Source organism: Ornithorhynchus anatinus, chromosome 7 (genome assembly GCF_004115215.2).
Source record: "Ornithorhynchus anatinus isolate Pmale09 chromosome 7, mOrnAna1.pri.v4, whole genome shotgun sequence".
Classification (NCBI taxonomy): Eukaryota; Metazoa; Chordata; class Mammalia; order Monotremata; family Ornithorhynchidae; genus Ornithorhynchus; species Ornithorhynchus anatinus.
In genome coordinates, this window is record NC_041734.1 from 66,759,084 (window position 1) to 66,785,510 (window position 26,427).

Sequence of the window (26,427 nt, forward strand, 5' to 3'; positions counted from 1 at the left end):
GGTCATTTTGGGGGGCCGGAGGACGGGGTGAGCGCGGGAGGCTGGACCAGGCCCGGAGGCCGGGGAGGAGGAGGAGGAGGGGGGAGAGGAGGAGTTTAGTCCCGAGGGGAGGGTCCCTCCGGCCGGCCGCCCCGCCCCTCCCCGGCCAGCCCCCCCCACCCCCCCTTTCCCCGACTCCCGCCCCCCGCCCCGTCTCCTCCGCACAAACTTTCCGCCCCTCTCGCTCCCTCCTCCGCGCCCAACGCCTCCCGCTCCCACCCGGCTCATTCCGCACATTCCTGCCCTACACCCCCCCCCCCAACCACGACGATCCCGCCCCCCCAACCACCGCCCCCGCGGCGACCCCGACCGGAGACCCCAGAACTCGGACCAGGTAAGTGGTGCGGTGGGGCGGCCGGTCCTGATCCGGGGGAGCCGCAGACCAGTCCTGCTGAGGCGGGGGGTCCCCCCATTGTCCAGCCGGACAAAACTTTCAGATCGGAGGGAAAGTCGAGGGCGGGGGGGGGGGGGTCCTCTCTGGAAAGCCCCGCCCCTTGGTGCTTTACCAACCCCCCAATCCGGGGGAACCCCGAGAGGGAGACCGTGGAGGGCCGGGAAGGGGGGAGCTGTGACCAGTGGGCCTGCTGGTCCGGGAGTCCGGCAGGGGCCGAGCGGAGGAAAGGGGTGTGTGTGTGGATGGGGGGTCTTTTCCCCCCCTCTGGAACCCCTGGAGCCCAGCCTGGCAGCCCCCCGACCCCCAGCCTCCGACCAGGCCGCTGAGCTCCGCCACTTAGTGCCCCACCGCCCTTTAGACTCCCGGGCTTGGGCTTCCCTCCGACCGGGCCTTCGGCCTCCCCAGTCCTCCCCAGCCCTCCCCAGCCCCGGCCCGGCGGCCGGACCACGGAGGGGGCGGGATGAGTGTGTGTGCACACGCGTGTGGGTTTGTGTGTGTGTGTGTACACGCGTGTCTGCCTGTGAGTAAAACGAGGGCCTAGCACTTTTTGTGTTGTTACCCGGGGCAGTCTCTCTCTCTCCCTCTTCCTCCGTGTCCCCGAGTGTCTCTGGACACACGAAATCAAGTTTAAAGCCGTGGGGGCCGCGGGACGAGAGTTTAGCCCAGTGTCTGGGCCCCGGAGAGACGGGACGGGGTGGGACGGGAGGCTGTGGGACCCTCTCCCATCTCCCGGGAGCGGCCCCGCCGTGATGGTCTCACTCGGGCTCTGGGTCTTGCCCAACTCTCCACCCGGATTTCTCAGCGGTTTCTTCCCTAGCCAAGCCAGGCCAGGACAGGCCAGGCCGAACACCAGGGTTCATGGTGGAGAAACCTTTGGGGGGGGGCGGGAAGGGGAATCCCAGAGAGGTGGCTCCCGTGGCAGGTCTTGGGGTGAGCGAGGGGAAATTGGTGGGAACCCCGGTGGAACGAAAACTAGATGAGGAGAAGGGTGTTGGAAGCTGGGGAAACCGGAGCAGGGAGGCTGAGGAGATGCTCTGCTTTCTCTGCAATGAAGAGAGAGCCAGATCAGGCCTGAACACACAGCCCTAGGGGCACCTGGTGGGAAGGGGGCAAGAGGGAAGCAGGCAATGCGGAGGGGCTCACAGGGATTTCTAAGCCAGTCGGGGGTCCCCGTCTCCCCCAGTCCTGCCCTCCCTGCCAATGTCCAGGAGTCCCAAGGCTTCGATGCGGGGCCTCCTGATGCCCACCAAGCTCTAGGGACTCCAGGCAGGGCTGTTGATGTTGAGGTTCAAGTTTAGGCTGGGGCCGGGGGGCTGCTTTGGTCTGGGGCGGCGGGTAAGAGGCTCTCTCTGTCTTCGTCTCTTTCCCCCCCAACCTTCCAAACCCCCAGTCCATCCAGGGTCCTATTCAACCTGCTTCTCCCAAGAGAAGGGGAAGCCTCACGGTTCAGCTCCCCTTCTCCTCCATGGCAATATTACCTGCTTCCATCCCCCCCATGTGCCACAGTCCCCTTTGCCCCTACCTCTGTTGGGTCCTTTCTAGTGTGGGCAGGGCCTGCTTCCTGCTGGAGGCTGGAAAACTCTGTCCCCTGGTCACTGGCTCCTCCCAAGAAAGGATTCCCCCAAGGCTTCAGCCTGGGCCACCTGAGGGGAAAACAGAAAGGAAGTGAAGAGGGATTGAACCCTCATGAACACAATGTGAACCCAATAAGGGACTGATACAGACACTAAGTTAGAAGCCTGGCCGTGGCAGTAGAAACCACAGAGGAAAAGGTGCTTGACCTTCCCTGGTCAGTCGATCGTATTTATTGAGCAGTGTACTAAAGCCCTTGGGGGAGTACAATAAACAGTCACATTCCCTGCCCACAATGAGCTTACAGTCTCGAGGGAATGTGACCCCTCGTGGAGTTGAGAGTCCAGTCTCCACTGCCCTAGACTTTAGAGGCGAAAGGGGTTAACTCTCCTGGGAGAAGGAAAATGTGGAGAAGGAGGGATGACCTGCTAGGGATAACCCCCACCCACCCAACCGTCGACAGATCCAAAGCACTTCAGGATGAGAGGGTGAAACTGGGTGTCCAGCGAGGTTCTGGAGCCAACCCAAAACACTCGACTCCCAGTTTGGGCTACGGCTAATGTCATTATGAGGTGGGGGACCTCTCCCCCTTCTGCCGACATCCTCATTTCCTCCAGGATCCAAATGACAGACCTCAGGGCTCTAGAGCCAGAAGAGTAAGAAATAGAGGGTGGCAGGGAGAAATGTGCTGGTCTGTAGATTGTAGTCCCTAGACTGTAAGCTCATTATGGGCAGGGAACGTGTCCACTAATTCTGTTGTATTGTACTCTCCCAAGCTCTTAGTACAGCATTCTGCACATAGTAAGCGCTCAATAAATACCGCTGATTGGTCGAGCCCAGGAAGAAGGCTTGGGGAACAGTTTCTGTAGGGGGAAGAAGGAACTGTGGATGGATTCCCCTTCGCCTACAACTCCCAAGTCAGGAGTATGAGGTACCACCTTCAGCTGACTACTGGCCTCAAAGGTGTTAAAAGAGCATAGGCCGAATGAAGGAAGGGGGTCTGGGGGCTCAGCTGCGGGGAAAGTTCTGGGGTCCTCCAAAAGGAGGGAATGGAAGAAGGAGGGCCAGGTGTTAGTGGACTGAGTGGTAAGTGGGAGGAGTGGAGGGGGAAGGGAACAGGAGTTGATCTGAGCCGAGGCAGACTCGGATCGGGGAAGCAGCAGGACCCTGGCGGTGAGCTCCTTGATGGTACCTCCCTTCCTAGATCCAGTGGCAGCAGAAGATGTAAGACATGTGGCGAAGAGTCCCACAGTGTCCCTAGCCCTGCTGACTTGGTGGATAGGCAGGGCCCCCCCGTTGCCCACGGACTGGAGGGGCGGGCCCCCGCCCCAGCCCCCCGGGGCTGCTCTGTGAGCTTGCTCTTCGGCCGGTGGACCCCTCCCGAAGTGGTGGCTACAGAAGATGGAGGGAGGGAGCCCAGCTGGAGCTTGAGGTTCTGTCTGGTGGGGGAGGTGGGAGGGTTCAGGGTATTAAGAGGGGAAGGGGGGGGTCCACTGGGCTGCCCCTGAAGGGGTGGGGGGCGGGGGGAAGCCATAGCCACACTAACCCCCAGGGGGCCCTATGGAGTCCTAATTCCCACCAGGAAAGAAGCCCTGGACTCTGTGGTTTCCTGGAACTCTGATTGCTTCCTGCACTCTTAGCCAGATCGGAAGGAACAGGAAATGATAGAGGAACTGACCTGGAGTGAGAGTGAGTGACTCTGTGTGTGTGTGTGTGTGTGTGTGTGTACTGGAGAGAGAGAGACTGACTGTGTAGGGGATCCACTGATGGTGAGCGACTTGCTTCGTCGACGTGTGTGAGGCCGTCCGAGCAGGCGACTGGGTGTGAGAGCGGCTGAAGGATGTGCAGACTCAGGCCTGGTTCATACAGCGTCCTGCAGCTCCCTCACTGTAGATTAAAGGAAAGTAACTCATCGCCACCAAACTGGACAAAAATCCGGACCGCACCACAACCGGTTCAAGTCCCACACCTGGTGGCACTGGCATTCAGGTGTGATAGCCTCCTGGGCTGCTGGAACTGAAATTCCCAGCAGCCTACAGGGCCAACTGCAAATGTGCATCAGTGAACAGCTTCTCCCCTCTCCCCATCGCCTCAACACACCCTGGAAACAAGCCAGAGCGGGCTTGGCCCGGCCTATCTTCCAGATCAGTTTGGGGTTTGGCCACTGGGTCCAGATTTGAGTCCCAGCTTAATGCACGCTAGTCCCCACTCCAGATTTACAGCCAAGGCAGAACTCTGGGGGTGAAATCTGCTAAGTATGTGTGTTAATCACTGTTTGTGTCTGTCTGTTCCGAGAAAGACTTACCACATGTCCCTGTGTGAGAGAGACTTGTCTCATGCATGTGAGAGACTCACTGTATGTATGTAAGAGACTCGCCATGAGACTGAATGCGAAAGACACTACGTGTGTGTGAAAATGAGATTTGCCTAATTTCCCATCAGTCACTGCTATTCATTGAGTGCTTACTATGTACCAAGTGCTTGGGCGCGAGAGTTGGTAGACATGTTCCCTGCCCACATCGCACTTACAGTCTACTGGACCAGGTTTACCGTATGGGACGCTCACTGGGAATGTGTATGAGACTCGTCCTTTGTTTCTCTGTTTGTGTCCGTGTGAGACTCCTTGAGGATGGATGAAACTCACCAAATATGAGTGTGTAAAACTGAGTTTGTGTGAGAGTTTCACAGTGTGTGTATAACACTCACCATATGTGCCTGAGAAAGAGATTCATCATATATTCGTGTATTCGTGTGTGTGTGAGCTTCCCCTCTATCTTGGTTTCACCACATCTTGTCTGTATGTGAGACTTACCATGTATGAGACTGTGGGTGAGTGTGTGTGCAGGCACGTGCATGTGAAACACTCACCGTATGTATAAGATGCCACTTTCTGTGTTTTTGACACTTGCTGTCAGTACGAGTGTGACAGACTCAATCTTTGAGTGTATACGAGTGTGACAGACTCCGTGTATGAGTGTATATCAATCAACAATATGTACCGAACACCTATTGTGTGCAGAGCACTGTCCTAAACGTTTGGGAGAGTACAATAGAATGGAATAATATATGGGGAACGGAGAAAGTTTCACAGTGTGCGTAAAACCCCCATGAAGGAGAAGGACTCACTATAACTGTGTGGGGAAAATATGTATGAGTACAGATGGAGAGACTCATAATAATTGTGGTATTTGTTAAGCGCTTATTATGTGCCAGGCGCTGTATTAAGCGCGGGGGTGAATGCAAGCAAATTGGACACCGTCTCATTAAATTTAGGTGACTCTAAGATGGGTACACCATATGTGTGCCTGAGATTCAACATTTGTATGAGACAGGCTGTGTGTGACAGATTTGCCTTGGGTCTGTAAATATGTCAGAGATGCTTGCTGGGTGTGTGATTCTCTAAACATGTGCAAGTGAGAATCCTGTGTATGTGTATGTGAGAGACTTTGTGAACATGTGTTTGAAACCCGCTCCCTATACATATTTATATATGGGTTTGGATAAGAGAGAGAGATTCGCTGTATGAGTGTGAGTCTTGGTGCATGTGCAAGAGAGACTCTTGATGTCTTTGTGTGTAAGACAGCCAATCAGTGGTATTTATCGACCGCTTACTGTGTGCAGAGCGCTGTACTAAGCGGTCGGGAGAGTATGATATAATAGAGTTGGTTGACACGTTCCCTGCCCACAAAGGGCTTAGAGTCTATAGGGCGAGACAGACATTAATATAAATAAACTACGGTTATGTCTTTGAGATCCACCAAGTATTTGAGAGACTTGCCAGGTGTGTGTGAGAGAGTCACTGTATTTGTGAGCCTCCTGTGGGATGGGGTAGTGTATCGAGCCTAACTTGTTTCTACCCCAGTGCTTAGAACAGTATTTAGAACACAGTAAGTGCTTAACAAATACATAATAATACTGGTGTGTATGTTGGAGACTTACAATGTGTGATGGAGACTCGGTGTGTATGTGTGTGTGTGTAGGAGTGACTCACCCAGTGTGAATGAGACTTTACTATGTGCATGTGGGAGTTTTGCTGGGTGTTTTGTATTTGTGTGTGTGATTCATTGGGCCTCTGTGTGTGTGACTGACTCATAAATTGTAGGTAAGAGATTGAGCCTAGTGAGAGATTTGCCACGTTTGTGTGTATGTGATATCTCCCCGTGTGTGAGAGACTCATCAGTTATGCGAGACTCACCATGCATATGTAAAAAACCACTTGCCTTGGGTGGCTCTCCATGTATGAGAGACACTTACTGCACATGGAGAGGGAGACACAAGAGACACACTGTTACTATGTGACTGCTGACCTGTTTGTAAGAGACTCAGGTGTCTGTGAGAGACTCACCATGTGTGAAAGAGAAAGGGACTTGCCATGTAGGTGAGAGTCTCTGTGTGCGGTGCGTATGCATGAGACTGGTCTATGTGAGATTCATCATGTGACTGAGTGAGGCCTGTTGTGAGTGTGTGACAGATTTTACATACATGAGATCTTCATTCTGTGTGTGATAGACTCACTGGGTGAATGCTATTTGAGTCAGACGTGGCTTCTCCGTGAGAGATCCGCCAGGTGTATGTATGGGTAAAAGGCTTTGCCATAGGTAGATGTGCGTGTTTTCGTGTTACTGTGTTATCGTGATACTTTCACGTGTGGGGAGAAAGTTTGGCATGGGCCAAATCCAGCCTATGGTTTGCCGGAAACCGCAAAGCCAGGCTGGTCAAAAGTTGAACCTGAAGTGGGTTGGGTCAGGTTCGACTAATTCCAGGCCCTGATTCCTTTCAAATGAAATTGAAAGTGGCCAGGACCCCCTCGTGGGAGAAAGTAGCCATGCATGTGTGCTAGTCTCCTGGGTTTCTGGTACTACAATTTCCAGCCACAGAGGCAACCGGCATTGACACAACAGAACACCCAGGAAACTTACATACTTCCACTCCAAGATGGGGTGCTGGTTCCAGGCCAGATGCGTACCAAGATCCAAGGTATGCCGGGCTTGGGATTTCTGATCCATAAAGAGTTCTAGTGTGAGGATCCCAGAGTGTGTGTATGTGTGAGTGTTTGAGGGACCAGAAGAATGCCCAGGTCTCATTTCCTGGTTGTACAATTGCCATGGTAATAGGTTCAGGCACATACATTAGGGGCCCAGCTGCCATGTCATGGCATCCCTTGGTCTGGAATGGCCATAAAAGGGAAGCTGTGATGGGCACAGGGCGTGTCCTAACCCAGAAGGGTTCGGTCGTAGTCTGGGTCGAGCCCACCTATGGGTGACACTCTGTGTGTGTGCGTGTGGATGTGCACAATCAAATCTATTATCAAGGGAAAGGGGATGCACAGATGACTCTCTATAAGCAAATGAGTGTGGGTATATCTGTGCATGACACACTGTGGGTGAAGGTGAGCACAGCGATACTGGTGTGTGTACATGTACACAATACTCAGTGGGTGTCTAGGCATGGTTGACACTGTGTGATCATGCAAAACCCTCCCCATTTGTGACTGTACGAGGAAACTGCAGAGGCAGCCGTCTGCTCCTCTAAGCACTGGGATGGGACTGGGATGGAGGAGGAGTTTGGAAGTCAGAAGTTGAGTCCCATCCTTTCTCCCACGCACCCCCTCACTCCAGATTTTTGGTCCACATAGAAGCTGTTCACTAGGGACTGTCCCTCTCCTAGTTTCCTGAAAAAAGGAACAAGATCCTGTGCAGTGAAACTCCTCCTTGTCCCCTTTTCCCATACGCTCCTTCAGTCCTCCACTCTTTTTCTCCCCTCTCTCTTCCCTTGTCCCCCACCCCAGTCCCGTCTTTCCCTCAACTCTCTCTCGTCCTCCAGCTTCCTCCAATCCCCTTTATGTGAAGAGACCTCCGGCAGCCCAGCCCAAATTAGAAGCACATTAGTGAGAGGGGAGGAGGGAAGCAAGACGAGGGAGGGTAGGGAGTGGGGAGTGGTGCCAGTTTGCTCTGTAAATTATTTTCTCCTGGAGAAGAATAGACTCTGCTCCGGGACCCGCCTGTTCCCGCCCAGGGTTGGGGGAGAAGGCCCATTAGACAGGGTCTCCCCGAGGGCTGGGCCTGCAAGTCAGGTCCGGGTGGCCCAAAACTCAGCTCTTCCCAAACTTCCTCCCGCCTGGGGCTTCAGGGACCACCTCTGGGCCCCAGCTAGGGACATGTGGAGGGGTGGGGGAAGAGCGTCGGAACAGCAGGGGGACGAGGTGAAGGATGGAGGGAATCTGCGACTTTCCCGTTGACTACTCTCAACCCTAACCGTACCCCTCCTTCCCCTTCCTCCCAGAGCCCGGCCCCCGAGTCTTCATCCAGGTTGCGGTGAAGAGGAGATAAACCGTAGACTTCCTGGCACCCCCCCCACCGCTCCCCTCCTCAAGTCCCCAAGATCTCTAGAGGGAGGGACCTCTCCCTCAGGATTCCTGCCCTCTTTTCCCTCATGCCCCTTGCCCCTATCCTTAACGCTGTCTAATGCAAGGGGCTGAACCACACCGCTGGGATCAGAGAAGCATGGGGAGTTGACCCCTGCCAGGACTTGCCCAATTGAAGTGTTCCTTTAACTGTCCCAGAGAGGCATCATCCAGGCCTCCCCTCTCCCAAAATTAGGGCCTTGGGGTCTGGGTACCGCCGGAACCCGGAGCCATTGGAAGAAATGAAGGAGAACAAAGGTGAAGAGAGGCAGAGGGGGCCCGTCCGGGAGCCTGGTTGAAGGGCACTGGGGTTCCTTGGGCTGCGGCCTGCACTCCGGGTCTCCGGCCTCTGCTCCGGAGAGCGGTCCGGCCGGTTCTTCTGGTGCTCCAGCCCAAGGGAGTGGGCAGGAGGGAACACACAGCAGGGAGTGAGGCCCCTTATCTCTCTCTCTCCTGCCCCAAAGGTGACTTGGCCACTTCCCCTCCTCACCTCAGGTGGAATCGTGCAAGACTGAGTGCTGGGGGGATGGGGCATGGGGAGGACCTCTTGATCCAGCCAACCTTAGGCCAAAGGAAGGGAGTGAAAGAGAGAAATGGATAGATGGGAAAGGCTCTGGGCAGCGCAGGGTTGGCGGGGTGGGGGTGGAGGGGATGGGAATCGGAAGAACTTGGCTCTGAAGTAGAAGGAGAGGAGGGTCTGAGGTTGGAAACGTAGGCAGGGATTGTCACTTTTTATTGTTATTTTGTGCTTCCCCAAGTGCTTAGTACAGTGCTCTGCATGCAGTAAGCGCTCAATAAATACGATTGAATGAATGAATGAAAAGGTGAAGTGGTGTGGGGGTGGGAGAGGCACTATTGCAGTGGTCAGCTAGGTGGGGTGTTGGACTCCTTCAGGTTTTCCGTGATCCCACTTGACAGAAGATGGTATTTGAAAGCAAGGCAGTGACCCCCGAATCTTGGAGGAAGGAGGGAAGAAGGGTCCCACCCCCAGAGCCACCAGAATGGCAGGACCCGTGCACCCCTATTTCAGGCTTCCTTTGACCAAGTTGGGCAGCACCTCCCAACATGCATTCAGCATTAGTACCGGGGTGGTTTTTCCTGTGGCCTGCTGGAATTAGAGCAGGCCCCCGGAGCCACCACAAACACATACAGGACTTCCCATGCAGGGCCCCACCTCCTCCCTGGAAGTGAGCTGGGCCTCCTTAGGACGTCGGGCTGGGTAAGGCTCCCGGGATTTGAATCCATTCAGGTCCTCGACTGTCCATTAGGGCCCTCGACTCATCCACCCCCGGCTCGCCCACCAGGCCCCCTTCCCTCAATTGGATCCTGGCATTGTCTCCATTCATTCATTCCCTCAAGGGTACTTACTGAGCACTTACTGGGTGCCCAGCACTGTACTAAACACTTGGGAAAGTCTGATATATTAAAGCTGGTAGACGTGATTCCTGACCTCAAGAAGATTACCTGGTTCTCAGGGAGTCAGACTAGGGTCAGAGCTCAGAGAGGGAAACATTTCCCAGGGTCACAGTCCCCCTCAACTCCCCACCAGCCCCTCCCACACTCCCTCCTGCCCTCCCACTGCCCATCTGCCAGCCTCCCTCAGCTCCTCCCTGTCAGCCCACCCTAGCCTCCTTTCTCAGCCTCCTTCCCCAAGGCCTGGGATAGCTGTGGGAAAGCAGCCTGGGAGAGGCCAGAGGCAGCTCCTAGGGAGCATACTGGGACTATTCGATTCAGTTTGTGGAGGGTTGTGGTGGGCTCCCAGAATGGAGAGGGAGGGGGATCTAGGGATAAAGGAGAGATTCTTGCCATGTGGAATTTGAGACCCATCAGGTTGGTTCTAAGAGGACTTCTTCCCAATGTCACATACCTAGCGGGGACCTGGAGGGGCATGGGAGGGGGGTTTGATCCACCTATAGCTACCCCTAGGTCCTGTTCTCCCAACCCTCTCTAGTTTGGGTACTCGGGAAAGTACCAACTTGAGGTACCAGGCGCCGCTGGGTGTGAGAGAGAGAGTGAATGTGTGTGTGTGTGTGTGTATGTGTGCATTTGTCTGCATGTTCATATGTGCAAGTTGGTGAGGAATGGGGTTGGGGGGGTCTGCTCTTTTCCTTTACCTCCCCTTTCCGAACCTCCCCACTCTCCCCTCCAGATCTCCCCCTCCCCCCCTCCTCTGCTCACCAGCTGCACACAGCCCCCGCCCACTCGCCCACTCGGAGTGGCCCCCCTCTCCTTCCCCCTCCCTCTCCCCCCTTCCCCAGCACACTCTCCCTCCGCCGTGTTCTCCTTATTTGGCCACAGCGCTCCCCCAGGGGCGGGGCGGGGGGCTGACATCACCCCCTCGCTAGGGAGGGGGAGAGGGTGGAGGAAGGGGAATGGGGGGGGAGCCACCAAAGTTTCTTTAAAAACCCTGGGGCTGGGCACCGCAATGTTGAGGGGGTCTCCTCTTCAGTCCTGTCCGTTCTGTGACTTCAGTTGCTAGGGAATAGGAGGGGCCCTGAGACACCCAAGGAACAGGGGGAGCCTGTCCCTGCCCCTGCTCTCTGAAGGACCCGGTCCTGGAGGCCATCAGAGCCTATGGGGGGGGGCACAGCAGTCTGGGGGGCCCTGCCTTGACGGCCCTCGGATCCTGCGCTTGAATTGGTTCCTGGGGGAACAAGGGACTGACCAATCTTCAAGACAACTTTGGGGTCTGTTTCCCCTTGGGTGGAAATTATTAATAATAATGGTAGTAAGTGCTTACTAGGTGCCCAGCACTGTGCTGAGCCCTAGGGTAAATACATGATAAACAGATCAGACACAGTCCCTGTCCCACATGGGGCTCAAAGTCTGATGATGGGCTCACGTTTGGCGGGGGAAGGAAGAGGGAGAGGTGGAGGAAGAGACTGTTTTCCTGGATGCAGGGAGGAGATAGAATTCTCCTTCCTCATCTTCCCCCCATCCAGCACGCCACTCCCCATTTCAAATCTTAGCCCCTAGAAAGACCAGCCTGGGGCTGGGTTAAGACTCCGTTTGGGCTAGGCCCTAGAATGTTGACCCCTTCACTGGGCACCCTCTGCCCATACCATTCGTCCTGGATTTGGGGGCCCCTCCGGGGCGGAGGGGTCACACGTGGACAATAGAGGGGAATGGTCCCCTCAGGCCTGGTTGAGCCTTCCCAGCCCACCATCCTCAGGAGCGAAATCCCTAAGCTTGCCCTGGAGATTCCAGCCCGTTTTAGGGGTTGCGCCCGGCTAAGTGCTGCCCCTGGATGAGGGGCAGTTGGCAGTCAGGAAAGAGATGAGGTCAAGGGTGAGAGGAAGCTTATGGGACAGTGAGGAAGAGGGCCCGGAGCAGAGCATGCAAAGAGGTTGAGGGGGGTGCAGCGGGGCGGCTGGACAGAAATCCAGAAAGAGGCCCTCTCCACCTGAGGTTTCGTGAATTCACCTTGCCGCATCCCTGGTAAAGAGTTGGCTCATCTCATGTTCATCCCAGACTCTCTCTTTTGGATCCGCTCCCATGGCAGAGGCCACTGGAGCGACAGGCTGGGCTCTGAAAGGGGAAAGAGCATGGAGCTGGAAGTTAGAAGACCTGGGCTCTAATCCCAGCTCTGTCACTTGCCTGCTGTGTGACCTCAGATAAGTCGCTTCCGCCTCAGTTTCTTCATCTGTAAAATGGGGGTGAAATATCTGTTCTCCCACTTAGGTTGTGCAGGTCATGTGCGACAGGGACTGTGTCCCGTCTGATTATTGTATCTGTGCCCCAGTGCTTAGCACGGTGCTTGGCATATAGTAATTGCTTAATAAATTCCACCATTATTGCTATTATTATTATTATTGTTATTTTTGGTTTGCGCCCCCTGGAGTTGAGTCGCCATTTCATGAACCTTGGGATGTCCTCCTGACAAGCCCCAGGATGAACCGTATGTCCTGGAAAGAGCAGTCCTGACCTGGGGAATCAGCCAGTCCCCTTAATGCTCTCCAATGCACTAAATCTGTAGGATTGCTGTATCCAGCTCCTGTTGACCAGAAAGGCCGAGCGGGAGGGAAACAGAGGATGGACAGGAGGCAGTGGACTCCTTCTGGGTGTGAAGGGAGCTGGGGGCTTCCCGTCTCTGCTGAATATTCCTTTTCCACCCCCTGTGTAAAACACCGTGCCACTGACTCTGACCCCCTTCTAAGGGGAATTGGTTTCCGTCTCCTCTCCTGGGTCACCCCCATCAGTCTGGGCTTCTTGGGGATTGGGGATGTATCTCCAGGGGTCTGCTGGTCTCAGAGGATGGGGAGCTGGAAAATTAGGGAACCTAGGGCCCTCCAGCCCTATAGAATAGCAGGTCCCCCTCCCCTCCAGATCCAGGGGCTGTCAGATTAGGGGAAGAGGGTGGGCATCTTGAAGGGCGTAATCTAACCTCGCCTGGTCTCTGCCTCAGTCTTCTCCCCCAACCCTACCCCAGATCGCCGCATGCCCAGTGGGCTCAGAGCCGGAGCCCGGAGCAGCCAGCACAATAGCGTCCAACAGCTGGAGCGCCAGTGGCAGCCCCGGCGAGAGCCGGGACGATGGGGCCGAGGGCCTGGACAAGGGACTGGACAATGATGCGGAGGGGGTGTGGAGCCCTGACATCGAGCAGAGCTTCCAGGAGGCGCTCGCCATTTACCCACCTTGCGGCCGCCGCAAGATCATCCTGTCAGACGAAGGCAAGATGTACGGTGAGTGAGGGGAGTGGCGACGGGGAGAGCCAGGGTCGGGGAGGGGGGGAAGAGAGGAGATGGGACAGGAGTGGGGTGAGGGGAAGGGATGACCCAGAGGGGAGTGGAAGATGGGCAGTGAGGGATGGGGAGAGGAAGCAGCCTTCAGACAGGTAGGAGGCCCAGGACCTGGTGGCAAGTGGCCGAGGGAGACCGGTGATGGGGCCGGGGACCGGGCCAACGACCGGGCCGGTGGCCCGGCTTGGAAGCCGAGAGTCTGGGCCGTCCTGGACTGGGCTCCTCCCATGCGCCGGGTTTCTGCGGCTCCCACCTCTGCCCGCTGCCCCTCCCGCTCTCTGTCCCTCATCCAACCGGTTTTGTAAAGTATCACCTCCCCCCCGCCCCCCCTCCCACCTGCCCGTCACAGGCGTGTCTGGGCGTGTGAGCCAGTGTGTCTGGATCCTGGTGCCTCATAAACATGCTGGCTGAGGCCTATCCCCTCCCCCAGATTTCACTCCCTCACCCCCACCCACGACCCCTACTCAGAGGCTCTTCAGTTTGGGGACGACTCAGGAGGCCCAGGAAACTGGGCAAGGCTGGCTCCCTGCCTTGGGGCCTGAGGAATTAGGGCTCGGTAGGCCCCGGGGTTGGAAAGGGACTGAGCGCTGGACGGAGCTGGGGCTTCTGGGGAGCTGAGTTCACGGCCGACCCCGAGGGTAACTCTTTGGCCCGGAAGAGCCCGGGACTCTGTGGGCTGCTAGGCAGGGGTCGAGGCTGGCGGCCCATTCCCCTTCTGGCCGCTCCCCTCTTCTTACAGGCCGGGAGCAGCTGGGCTGTGGAGAGCCAGAACCTTCTGCCCTTCCTTCTGTCCCCGGGACCCCGGCAGCCTTAAGCTCCAGGCATCACTGTGGCAGGTGTTTGTGTTCGGGCCTCTGGACACTCCCCAGTGGAGCTCTGCCCTCCTTGTCCTCCCCCACCCCACCCCCAGGGCCCAAAGTGGAGCTACATTTCTGGGATGTCTGTTCCCCTTCCCCCCTCCCCCAAAAACCTGCTCTCCCAGCCACAGCCCAGACAGCTGGAGGCCACTTAAAGAGACAGGCCCAGCCCACTCTGAACCAGAGGGGAAGGGGAGAGGGGAGCGGGGGAGGGGACGAGAAGGAAGGGGAAGGGGAGCTGGAGCGGCCCAGGCTCTAGTGTTCACTCACTGGGTCCTTGTTCTGTCCCAGAGAAGAGGTTCCGTCCCCCTGGGAATCTTTCGTTTAATTGGAGGATGACTCCTGCAAGTGGGGGACCACCTGACCAGCTTCTTATCACCCCTGCCCTGTGGCCTTCCCTGCGCTCCCGGGGCCGGGGGCATTCACCCTCACCCAGCCTCCTGGGCAGGTCACAAAAGATGGTTGGGGCACTGGGCGCAGAGCCGGTAGAGTGAAGGGGTGGGATCGGCCTTGCTACCCAGCAGAGGAGAGCCGAGGGCCTTTGCCTCTTATCTCGCCTTTCTCTTCCCCCTTCCTGACAGCAGAGGCAGCCCGTGGGGTATTTTTAGCCAGAGAGGCGGGGGAGAGTAGGAGTGGGGAGGGAGGGGAAAGGACAGAGCTGGGGGGCGGGTGGGTGCAGAGAGACTGGTTCTGGCTGCTGTCCGGACAGAGGAATTCTGGCAATGTGGACATTTGGGGAGAACCTGGGGTTAAGGGGTGGAGAAAAGAAATCAGGGAGGGCCCTTCGGCAGAGAGACAGTAGACCCCTTGAAGAACCCACACAGATATTCAGTCGGGATATAGGGGTACGGGGGGGGGGGCACACGCTCAGACATGCTCGCGCGCACATTGCGATCAGACATGTGCACTCTCAGGTACAGTCTGGGACACCAAACAGATAAACTGGGCCACACCCCCATTTACAGAGACACATAGCTCCACCCAGGGAGACAAAGACATACACACAGAGTTCTCCAGCTGTCTTTACACCTGACCCTGTCTATCAGAGGAAGTGGTGGGCTGGGTCCAAGAGGGACCGTGGAACAGAGCTGACCCATGTCCCTCCACCTATCCGGCCGGCCATCCTTCCTCCCCTTCCTCCTCCTCTTGAGGAGGAGCTGTCACCCCTGCCCGCTCCCCACCCCCTCCTCCAAGGCCTCTAAGAAAGGTCCTAATAATCATAATTGTGGTATTTGTTAAGCGCTTACTATGTGCCAGGCACTGTACTAAGTGCTGGGTGGCTACAGGCAAATCGGATTGGACGCTATCCCTGTCCCTCGAGGGGCTCACAGCCCCATTTTCCAGATGAGGTAACTGAGGTCCAGAGACGTGAAGTGACTTCCCCAAGGTCACACAACAGACAAGTGGCTGAGCTGGGATTAGAACCCACGACCTTCTGGCTCCCAGGCCCACGCTCTACTACGCCAAGCGTCCCCCTGGTCATACACATTCAGACTGCCTCCCCCTACCCTCCTACAAACTGCCCTGGCTACCGGGTCCAGAGAAGTGAAGTGACTTCCCCAAGGTCACACAGCAGACAAGTGACTGAGCTGGGATTAGAACCCCCGACCTTCTGACGCCCAGGCTCACGCTCTATCCACTACGCCAGGCATCTCCCTGCCTCCTCTCATATACACTCAGGTTGCCTCTGCCTACCCTACTACAAACCACCCTGGCTACCAGGAGGGAAGGGGGTCAAGGGTCAGCTGAGTAAACCCTCCATCCTCCACCTACTAATTTAGAGAGCCACTGGCAAAGGTTGTGTCACCAGGGCCGGGCCTGGAGGGATGAGAGGCTCCCCCAACTCACTCTTTTCCCTCCTCACAACTCATCCTCCCCTCACTCCTCCGGTCACTGACCCCCCTTCCTCCCCTCAGGCCGCAATGAGCTGATCGCCCGCTACATCAAGCTGCGGACTGGGAAGACGCGGACAAGGAAGCAGGTAACGAGCCACACTTCCCTCATCGCCGGGCTCCCCATCCCACCCATCACAGCGTGGATGGGCAGTGATTTGGGTCCAAGAGGCACTTTCCAGATTCTGAATCTGGCCGCGAGAGCGTTCGTGGATTTCCCTCAGAGGGAGGGCTGGGGGTGGGGATGACACGTGTTGAGAGGTGAAAATGTCTGCGCTCCCACCCTGGGTAGCGCCTGCCTGGCTCTTAGCTGGCCGCAGAGTCAGTGGTCAGCTAGGTACATCGCTGCTCCGGGCTGGACCATGTGAGATTGCTGGCCACATCCACAGCGGGCTCAGAGCCAGGTAGGAGCCTCCACGAGTGGAAGTGTGGCCGCCTCCACAGGTAATAATAATGGTGGAATTTGTTAAGCGCTTACTATGTGCCAAGCACTGTTTTAAGCACTGTGGTAGAAACCAGAAAATTGGGTTGGACACAGTCCCTGTCCCACAAAGGGCTCATGGTTTTAATCCCTGTTTTACAAATGAGGTAACCGAGGCACAGAGAGATGGAGTGACTTGCCCAAGGTCACACAGCAGACAAGTGGCAGAGCGGGGATTAGAACCCAGGTCCTTCTGACCCCCAGGAGTGGGCTCTTTCCCCTGGGCCAAACTGCTTCTCATCGACTGGCGGCCTAATAATAATAATAATAATAATGTTGGTATTTGTTAAGTGCTTACTATGTGCAAAGCACTGTTCTAAGTGCTGGGGTAGACACAGGGGAATCAGGTTGTCCCACATGGGGCTCACAGTCTTCATCCCCATTTTCCAGATGAGGTTGAGGCACAGAGAAGTGAAGTGACTTGCCCACAGTCATACAGCTGACAAGCAGCAGAGCTGGGATTCGAACTCATGACCTCTGACTCCAAAGCCCATGCTCTTTCCTCTAGACCCGGCTCCGTGAGCTGGATGAAATCGACTTTACCCACCCCTGCCCTAAACCCCGGAGAGTGCACCAGAAGCAAGCTCAACCTGTTTGGGCTCAGGGAGATTGGAGCAGCCGCCCATTACCCCCTCCGTTCTGCCACCCCCATTCCAGAAGTTTCAGCCCCGGGAGGCCTTGGCAGGGCAGTTGGGGGGTTCCATCACCAGGTGTGAAAATCCTCCAAACTGGGGACAATTCCAAGATCCCTGGGGACAAATGCTTAAGTGGCTAGTGCCCCTGGAAGTGAGCCCAGATCAATGCACTGTGGTCCAGGCTCTCTTGCTGATGGAGCTGGTACCAGGCTCCATCACGCCCTTCACCCCTCACTCTGCTCCCCTCCGTCGCCAGAGGTAAGTCAGGGAAGGAAGACCTGATGGACTAAGGAAACCTGATCTCTAGTGTGTACCCCCCACCCCACCCTCAAACGCCTGGAGCCTGGGGATCGGGCCCTTCCCTCAGGGAGCTTGCTGAGCTCCAAGCACGGGGAGAAATTCCGACAGGAGGCCAACCTAGAGACGGATGAAGCAAGTGACCCATCCATGGGCTCTGCCTCAAACCTCGTTTGGCTCCCACTAAGCCTCTGGGTGTCCAACTTCTGCCAAAGCCCTGGCGGGGAACACTTGGTGATCTGTTCACAGCGTGCATTCAGTAAATACCGCCGATTAAAATGGATTGACTCCAAAGAACCTCCCATTAGGTCCTGGAGTTGATGTTTGATAGCAACAGGAGCTTTAGAAAGGGATCTTAAATCAACCAGTCCCCGAGGCCATCAAGGACTTCTTTACTCATCATCATCATCATCATCATCAATAGCATTTATCGAGTCACTACCGGGTGCAGAGCACTAGACTGAACCCTTGTGCGATTACAAAATAATTAGAAGAAATTAACTCTGCTTTCAAGGAGCTGGCAGTTTAGTGGGGGAGATAGGCACTTAAATAAATTGCAGGTAGCAGGATAATAAGGCTAATGAGATAGGTATATTAGTGCTATGGGGTCTGTGGTAGGGGAATGTTTGAGGAGTGGGGAAGGGCCAAGGTAGCAGTTGGGGGATGCAAGATGGGAAGATTAGAGATCATTCAGGGAAGGCTTCCCAGAGGAGATGTGATCTCGGTAGGCCTTTGAAGATGGGGAGATCTGTGGTCTGTCAGATGTGAAGGGAGAGTGGTGGGAATTGCCGGGAGGGCGGGGTGGGAATAATAATAATGTCGGTATTTGTTAAGTGCCTACTATGTGCAGAGCACTGTTCTAAGCGCTGGGGTAGAAACAGGGTAATCAGGTTGTCCCACGTGAGGTTCACAGTCTTAATCCCCATTTTACAGATGAGGTAACCGAGGCACAGAGAAGTTAAGAGACTTGCACACAGTCACACAGCTGACAAGTGAAAGAGCCGGGATTCATACCCATGACCTCTGACTCCCCAGCCCGTGCTCTTTCCACTGAGCCACTGCTTCTCTAATGAGCCACAGGCCGGCAGTACAAGAAGTGGGAACAAGGAACAGTTATTCCTCTCCACCACCCAATCTCCCCATGGTCTTTGGTTCTAAAAGTACCCCAGAATTAGGCTGGAAACCCTTCCAGCCACCACAGACCTTTTCAGAGAGCTCCAACGCAAATCTGAGAGATTCTCTCAACCCTAGAGGCCTCGTTGGGCTTCATTTCCATCAGGACGCTACTGAACTCCCACCCTACTCTCTCACTGGAGCCTATACGAGAAGAAACTGCCTTCTTTATCGTCTAAGACGAGGGCAGTGATGGGTGACTCTTACCTCAGCGCTACAATAAGAGGGGCTCAATCCAGTGGTCACTGGGGCAGGAGGTGTCTCAGCCTTGAAGTCTGAGGTGGCAAGAACTTTCATAGCTCCTGGGAGAGGGGAGAAACAGTTGCAGTGGCCATGTCCTGTGAGGTGAGCTGGTAAAGCTATAACCATTAGGGCATTGGAAACCACTCCCTTGATCCAGTTTGGGGGTACATAAGTATCTCTTGGGTTCTGGTCAGAGCTGTTCTGGCCCCAGCAGCAACCCCCCGCCCGCCCCCCCCCCCCCCCGGGCCAAAGACCTTGGGGTGAGGTCGGGGCGGGGGTCATTTTTGATTCTCCCGGGAGCTTTAGATCACTATTTTGCAGGCTCAGGGTTCTGATTCTGTCTCGGGAGCATGGGGGAGGCCCAGAACTGCCTCGTTCTCCCTAGGGTCCTTGAGTCTGGGATCACCAGGGTGTTCTGGATCCTCAAGAGATCCTTATCCACCCAGGAAGTTCCAGGCAAGATCAGATCCAACCCCCCACCCCAGTTGATTCAAATGGAACCTGACTCTTTTCTGTCCATCCTCCCCAAACGGTAACGGCTGATAGCTATTTCTGACTTCCATCAGAACAACTGGGACAACCCAAGGAATCAGTGCTGGCTAGGTCTGCTCCTGCTCAGGGAACTGCTATTTTCTAGGACATCTTCTAGATTGCCACTCTTGCTATAGCTTGCCACTGACTTGGGGGGAGAGGTCAAGGCCTAGGGAACAATAACTTACCCTTCCCCGAGGGGGCCATCCATCCTTCCAGCAGCCCCACGGGGCCTGGACTGGGTCCCCAGATCACATAGTGCCTATGTGGCCCCAGGAGTCTACTCTGGACCTAGGGCTTATTGTGAGCCCTATTGTAGCTTATTGTCTACCAACTGTTTGAGAACATACTCTCCCAAGGAATTCGTACAGTGCTCTGCTCACAGTAAGCGCTCATTAAATACCATTGACTGGCTGATAGATAATGGGCCCATCCTGGAGTCCCCTGTAGTTTAAGGGAACAGGACCAGGTATCCCCCGAGTGCTGTTTCCCTCCACCCCCAACATTGCCCCGGGAAGCTGGTCTCAGTGGGGAACCACTGAACCTTTCAGGTGACGGTCTTTTCCAGGAGCTCCCTTATTGACAGAGTTGGGGGAGGGGGAACTGGGAGGTGGGGCGTGGGACGGCCAGAGCTGCGTTGACCCAGGGGCCAAGAAGGGCACGGTTACCCCAGGGGACACCCTCCTCACTCTGTTTTCCTCTCCGGCTGGATGCGGGGCGGGTTCCTAGGTGTCCAGCCACATACAGGTTCTAGCACGGAAGAAGGTGCGGGAGTACCAGGTTGGCATCAAGGTATGTTGGCGCCGCTGCCCGGGCCCCCCCGGTATGCAGCATGGGCAGTCCCCTCCCCAGCCCCCTCTCCGCTCCCATCTCTCCTCTGGCTGACGGCCACGCTGTCTCCTCTCCTTCTGCTCTCTCTCTGCAGGTCTCTAGCCATTTGCAGGTTCTAGCCAGGCGGAAATCGCGGGAGATTCAGTCCAAACTGAAGGTACGCCCTCCCCGCCTCTAGCCTGGCCCAGCCCGCTCCTGGCCCCTCCAGGGTGCCCCCCGGCTGTGGAATCCTGAGGCCGGGAACCGGGGCACCGCAGGAAAGACCCTGACTAGAGCGCGCTCGGCCCCGACCTCCCGGGGCCTAGACCTGGGTGGGCGCGGCCTAGTCTGAAGGGGCTGGCGTGACATCGGAGGCCTCCAGCTCGGGCTGGAGGGGCAGCTGAGTCTGGGGCTGGGGTCCCTCAAGATCCGGGCCAAAGTTCGAGGCAGAAAGCTCAGCCAAGAATTGCAGTGGGCGGAGGAATGGGGGACCGAACTGGGGCAGTCATCTTCTATTATGGGAGGGACGATCCCGGGGTGACTGACTCAGAGTGGGAGGCGGGTAAATGGAAGCTGGGTGACCAGACCTATAGTGAGAGGAGTCCGTGACTCTTTCTGCGAGGGGGTGGGGTGGGGGGGCCGGGGGAGGAGATGGGGTGGGATGGGAATAGTCCTAGAAGAAGTGACCTCGTAGTCAAGAGGAAGCATTGACCCTGTGGCTAGTGATCCCAAAGTAAAGGGAGAAAAATCACAGATGAGCAGACACCATAATGGGAGGGAAAAGGGTCTGGGGGCCACTAGGGTCCATCTCTCCGCTCCGCTTTCTTTTCTCTCCTTCCCTCCTCACTGCTGCTCATTAATCCTGCTGGGATGGGGTGGAGGGGTGAGGGGAGGGTTTAAGGAGAGGGGGTTTGGGGGACTTTAGCCTCCTCTCTCCCCAACTCCCCCCCCACATTGAACTCCTGAGGCCTCAAGAAGGGTGCACAAGAGGTCTCAAAGGAGGAAAATAATAGTAATTGTGGAATTTAGGGAAGACTGGGCTCCCTCCTGCAGGGGCCAGACATCTCCAGCCAAGCCGGTCACCGGTCCAGGTCCAAAACAATCCAAAAGTGAGCCTCGTTTCAGTGGTACTGCAGGAACCCTGGTAACATAGAGGGCAACTTTCCTAGTACAAAAACACGGCAGTGGAAGTGAACTTCAGGCCATTTCTGGTTGGCCCAGGCTCACTTCCCTGCAGTCTGAAGTGGACTAAACTGCCTCTCCCCCTACTTAATACAGTGCTCTGCCCACAGTAAACGCTGCATAAATAATATTATTGCTACTGCATGGGAAAGGCAGCTGAACCTGACTTGGGTCCGGGAGCCAGGCCTGACCCATGCAGGACTCTCTTCCCTCGGGGAGGGTCTGGGCAGTTGCCCGGCCCAGCCCCGCCCTGCCCTGCCTGTCACAGCAGGGACCACAATGTTGGCTGCCCCAAATGGGCAGGAGCTTCTCGGTTCTCTTGAGTGGGAGTCCACAAAGGATGTGGGGAGAAAGGGAGAGGGGGAGATGAAGGGAGGGCAGAGAAAGGACCGTGGCTTTCCAGCTCCAGGAGAAATCCAAGACACACCTTTGGTGCTCAGGTCCCTCCATGCAGACAGGTGGCTCACAGCCAACAAGCATACAGGTTCTTCTAAGCTCCCAGGCACCCTGCTTCCTCCCCTGCCCTCTGGCTGAAAACTCTGGGAATCTGACTCCGCCCCCCACCCCCCCATCCCACACACACATCCTGTAAAGTCCTCAACTGGTTTTCCCTCCCTCTTCCATAACCACCACACCCCCTCCGAGCACCGTGTACCATCACCATTTACACACACAAACACACGCATTGTGAGCCTCCAGAGGGACAGGGACCATATCTAACTACCACCAGTGTATTCTCTCCCAGCACATACAGTTCTCCATGACCCCCAGGCACGCTGGGTTTGCCCCTGCCCAAATCACCCTGTCCTCCTAGCCTCCCTGTGCATATGGCTTCCCCTCCAAAAGGCAGTTTCCCTGCCCTCTCCTGCCCTCCAGTTTTCCATAATAATACTATCTTGAATTGGTGTAGTGCTTCTATTTTCCAAAGAGTTTCATCTCAATTACTTTATTTTAACCTCACAGTATCCCCACTTAACAGATGAAGAAACTAAGGCACAGATCATCCAATAGGCTGGGAACGGAGTTAGGATTAGAACCTAGATCTTCTGGCTCCCAGACCTGTATACCTCCCCCTATATAATGTTGCCTATTCCAGACAGAAGGCTAATCCCTACACCCCCCCCCACCCCCACCCCACCCCACCCCCAAAGGCACCCAGCAGTCCTTCCTGAGCACACGGCTTCCTCCCATACTCACAAACCCAGAGCTTCCCTTCTCTCTCTCTCCGGAGCATCCAGGCACAAGGCTCTTCCCAAACCCAGATCCAAGGCTCTCCCAACACTGAGCCACATGACTTTGTGGTCATAAAGAGTTCCTCTTCCCCCTTCCCCTTGGGCATATGGCTTCTCTCTTCCCACCCCTCCTGGGATCCACAGGGTTATCCTGGCCCTTACTCCCTTCGGGCATTGCTCACCGTGCTCCCCTCTCTGCCCCTCGCCTCCCCCTCCCCCTCCCCATCCTCAAAGACCCCAATCCAAGACATTTAGCAGTGAGCTTCCAGATGCCCCCTCTCCTGGGAGGAGGCTGGAGGGACAGTGGGGGGCAAAGCATGCCATGGGTGGGGAGGGTTCTGTGGGGTGTGGTCAAAGGATGTCCGTGTAACCCTATCCTCCCTCTCTCTCTCTTTCTCACAGGCCATGAACCTGGTAAGTGGCAGCTGCCTCGTCTCCTTCCTTCAGATCTGGGAAGTTGAGGAAGCACAGCAGGGTCCCTCCCCTCTTCCTGTTCACTCGCCCCCTCCCCAGCAGCCCCTTCACCCCCCGCTCCCTCCCCTCTTCCAAACCCATCCCATTAAGGCTGCATCTCAGTCCAGGAAAGGCAACAGCTCCTCCATCTATCATGAGGGTGGGTGGGGGCTGTCTGAGAGTGGGGGCTGACCTTCTCCCCCAATCCCTGTCCCTCTAGGACCAGGTCTCAAAGGACAAGGCACTACAGAGTATGGCGGCCATGTCCTCTGCCCAGATCGTGTCTGCCAGCGTCCTGCAAAGCAAGCTCAACCCCCCTCCGCCACCCCCACTAACCCCCGCTGTCTTCTCTGCCGCCTCTCGAGTAAGGAGGCCTGGGTAGGAGAGGAGGTGTGGGCAGGGGGGATGAGATTAAAAAGGTCTGGGGTGAGAAAGGATGGGGAAGGAGGGGAAGAGCCTATGGCTGGGGGAGGCAAGCGTACAGGCCCAGAGCTGGGAAAGGGAGCAGGGAAAGGGGAGCCAGGGACCTGGATGCCTGGTACTCACGGAGGCCATCACTGACTCCTTTTCTCACACATCTCTGTAGTTCTGGAGTGGTCCCCCTCTTCCAGGACAGCAGCCAGGACCGTCTCAGGAGTGAGTATGGAAACCTTAGATTCTCCTCTCTCCCCCTCCCCCACCCCCGACCCAACCCCTTCCCAGACTTCCCATTTCGGAGCATCTCTCTGTGACTGCCACCCACCTCCCCGTCTCCTCTTGGGGGACTAGACACTTTGATGAAAGCTGTTCCCTGAGTCCCCTGAGTGCTAACTCTTCCTTCCCAAGACCGCTTCCTAGGGCTGCATTGAGTACCTCAGAGCTCATCAGAGAAAACTGGGTTGATGGGGGCTGGGGGAGAGATGGGGGAGGGAAAATAGGGGGAGGGGAGAGAAAAGAAACTGACCCACCTGGCTCTACTTGTGTCCTACAGCATCAAACCCTTTGCCCAGCCGGCCTACCCCAGCCAACCACCCCTGCCGCCCACGCTCGCCAGTAAGTGTCCCCTTCCTCACTCCAGAAGGGAGTTCTCCATCCTATCCCTTTCCCCTGGGGGCAGCAGGTCTTCTCCCGTCATACCTCCTCCTCCCCAACTCCGCTTTACAAATCCCTGCCCGCCCCATCACTCCCACCCCGGCCAACTCGGATTCTCCCGGGGTTGGAACCCCCGGCTCCAGGCCACCTCTCATCAGGGAATAAAAACACCCGCCCACACCTCTTATTCCAGTGTTGGCTTTCGGCCCCTAAGTTTCCCCACCACCCCCCACCGTGGGTTTTCACCAGGTTATGAACCCCTGGCCCCGCTCCCACCAGCCGCCTCTGCCGTGCCAGTCTGGCAGGACCGAACCATCGCCTCCTCCCGGCTGCGGCTGCTCGAGTACTCAGCCTTCATGGAGGTGCAGCGGGACCCCGACACGGTAATGGCGGGGGGTGGGGAACGGGATGGGTCCAACTGTCCTGGGAGTTGCCAAGGGCCCGTGAGATCCAAAATGACCCTTCCCAAGTCCCACCAAACCTCCTGAGCCTCCTCAGTCCCCAGCAGCCCAAAGAATGACATGGGATGCAAATGTCTGGTGCAGTTTGAACTGTTCTGGCCCGGCTGAGGCACCTCCGAGGCCTGTTCAAGTCCGGAAAGAAGTAGGAGCATGTACTAAAGCAGTTGGGCGTGTGGGTGTGAGGTCAGTCAAAGCATGGAGTACTAGAACATGACTTTTCTGAATTGGGAAGTTCTGCAGGAACAGAACTCCAGCATTCTAGGAGAACAGACTGATGACACATCTTCCAGGACCAGCCACCTCAAAAAGAGAACAAGCTTGGCAAACATGGGTCAGGGGAAACAACTCGAGGGCCAGAAAACTCAAGGGCTTGACCCGGCCCAGGCAGAGCTCTTCTGGATCCCTTCAGTCCCTCACCCCTCCTAGATTCCCCTCAGCTATCCCCCACCCTGTTTCTGTGACCCCATGACCCCATGCCTGGCCCTCCCCCCCCACCACAGTACAGCAAACACCTGTTCGTGCACATCGGCCAAACCAACCCGGCCCTCTCGGACCCCCCTCTGGAGGCAGTGGATGTACGACAGATCTATGACAAGTTCCCGGAGAAGAAAGGCGGCCTGCGGGAGCTCTACGAGAGGGGCCCGCCAAGCGCTTTCTTCCTCGTCAAGTTCTGGGTGAGGCCCTGCCCCTGAATCATTATCCTCCCCGCTGAAGCACCACATGCCCTGCCAACATCTGACACTCCCTGGCATCCTGACTTCTTCCTGAACCTAGTTGGAAGGAGAGGCCATCTCTCGGCCGGGTTAGTGGGCACGAGTCCACTCTCGGCCCCCGGGCTTCTCGTCTGTATGCTGCTTCTAACAACCACCCCTCATTGCAGGCCGACCTGAACAGCACTGTCCAAGATGGACCGGGGGCCTTCTACGGGGTCAGTGCCCAATACAGCTCAGCTGATAGCATGACCATCAGCGTTTCCACTAAAGTCTGCTCTTTTGGCAAACAGGTGGTGGAGAAGGTGGAGGTAAGAAGGGGCTGGTGGGGAAAGGGGAGGAGGAGAGGATAAGAACAGTGTTTAGCACAGTGGTTGTTACATAGTAAGCAGTTAGTATTTACCAACATTATTGTCGTTATTACTAGAGACAGGATTTGGTGCATGGGGAGGGGCTTGAGGGCAGGGGCGGGGCGGGCACCGGGGCGTAGAGTGAAGGGGACAGAAGTGTGCCTGAAAGGGAAGGGCGAGACCCCCTCGAAGGTGTGGTTGGGGGTTGGGGGAGCTAGGAGATCAAGTTTCACAACGCTGGGAAAGAAAGGAGGGTCCTGAGTCATGTTAGTCTTCCTCCTTAGGTCAGTCACCCTGTCATTATGGTATGGTACCAACCGTCCACACCCCCCACCCCTGCCCCCAAATGATCATGTCAGCCCCCAGCCCCCATTATCCTTCCAGTTGACCCTCCCATTTACAGTGTCAGTCTTCCCCCTGTTTGGAGTCAGACCTCTCCAACTCACTACCACATTAGGATCCCCCAAACCTGAACAAGACTTTTCCATCCCCAGACAGAGTACGCGCGGCTGGAGGGTGGCCGCTTTGTGTACCGAATCCACCGTTCACCCATGTGTGAGTACATGGTCAACTTCATCCACAAACTCAAACATCTGCCTGAGAAGTACATGATGAACAGCGTCCTAGAGAACTTCACCATCCTGCAGGCACGGAGTCTGGGCCGTTGGGTGGGGTCCCGGGGCTGGGGAGTCCTGAGGGACGATGGGAAGCGAGCTGAGACGGGGAGAAAAAAGGGCTGGACCAGGGGGAAGGCAAGGGAGACAGAGCTTTGAAAACAAGAGGCCTCAAAGTTGGAGGGCACCCAGAGGTGAGAGCGGGACGGGGAGCCCGAGCCACTCATCCTGAGCAAGGAACTGGAGAATCCCACAAACACCCAGACGCACGGCTCCCCTGATCCCTTC

General features: G+C 56.3%; 1 protein-coding gene across 1 annotated transcript in view; it reads left to right on the forward strand.

Moving 5' to 3' along the window:
• Positions 1-202: 202 nt before the first annotated feature.
• TEAD3 (TEA domain transcription factor 3) overlaps positions 203-26,427 on the forward strand; it is a gene marked incomplete at its 5' end in the record, with an annotated part of 28,868 nt that continues 2,643 nt past the window's right edge. The window contains 13 exons of the mRNA XM_029069662.1: positions 203-373; positions 12,814-13,090; positions 15,921-15,985; positions 19,986-20,048; positions 20,182-20,244; positions 22,883-22,894; positions 23,154-23,297; positions 23,520-23,569; positions 23,904-23,965; positions 24,254-24,387; positions 24,966-25,139; positions 25,346-25,486; positions 26,020-26,172. Coding sequence (XP_028925495.1) covers positions 203-373; positions 12,814-13,090; positions 15,921-15,985; positions 19,986-20,048; positions 20,182-20,244; positions 22,883-22,894; positions 23,154-23,297; positions 23,520-23,569; positions 23,904-23,965; positions 24,254-24,387; positions 24,966-25,139; positions 25,346-25,486; positions 26,020-26,172 — 1,509 coding nt within the window. The remainder of the gene's footprint in view (positions 374-12,813; positions 13,091-15,920; positions 15,986-19,985; positions 20,049-20,181; positions 20,245-22,882; positions 22,895-23,153; positions 23,298-23,519; positions 23,570-23,903; positions 23,966-24,253; positions 24,388-24,965; positions 25,140-25,345; positions 25,487-26,019; positions 26,173-26,427) is intronic.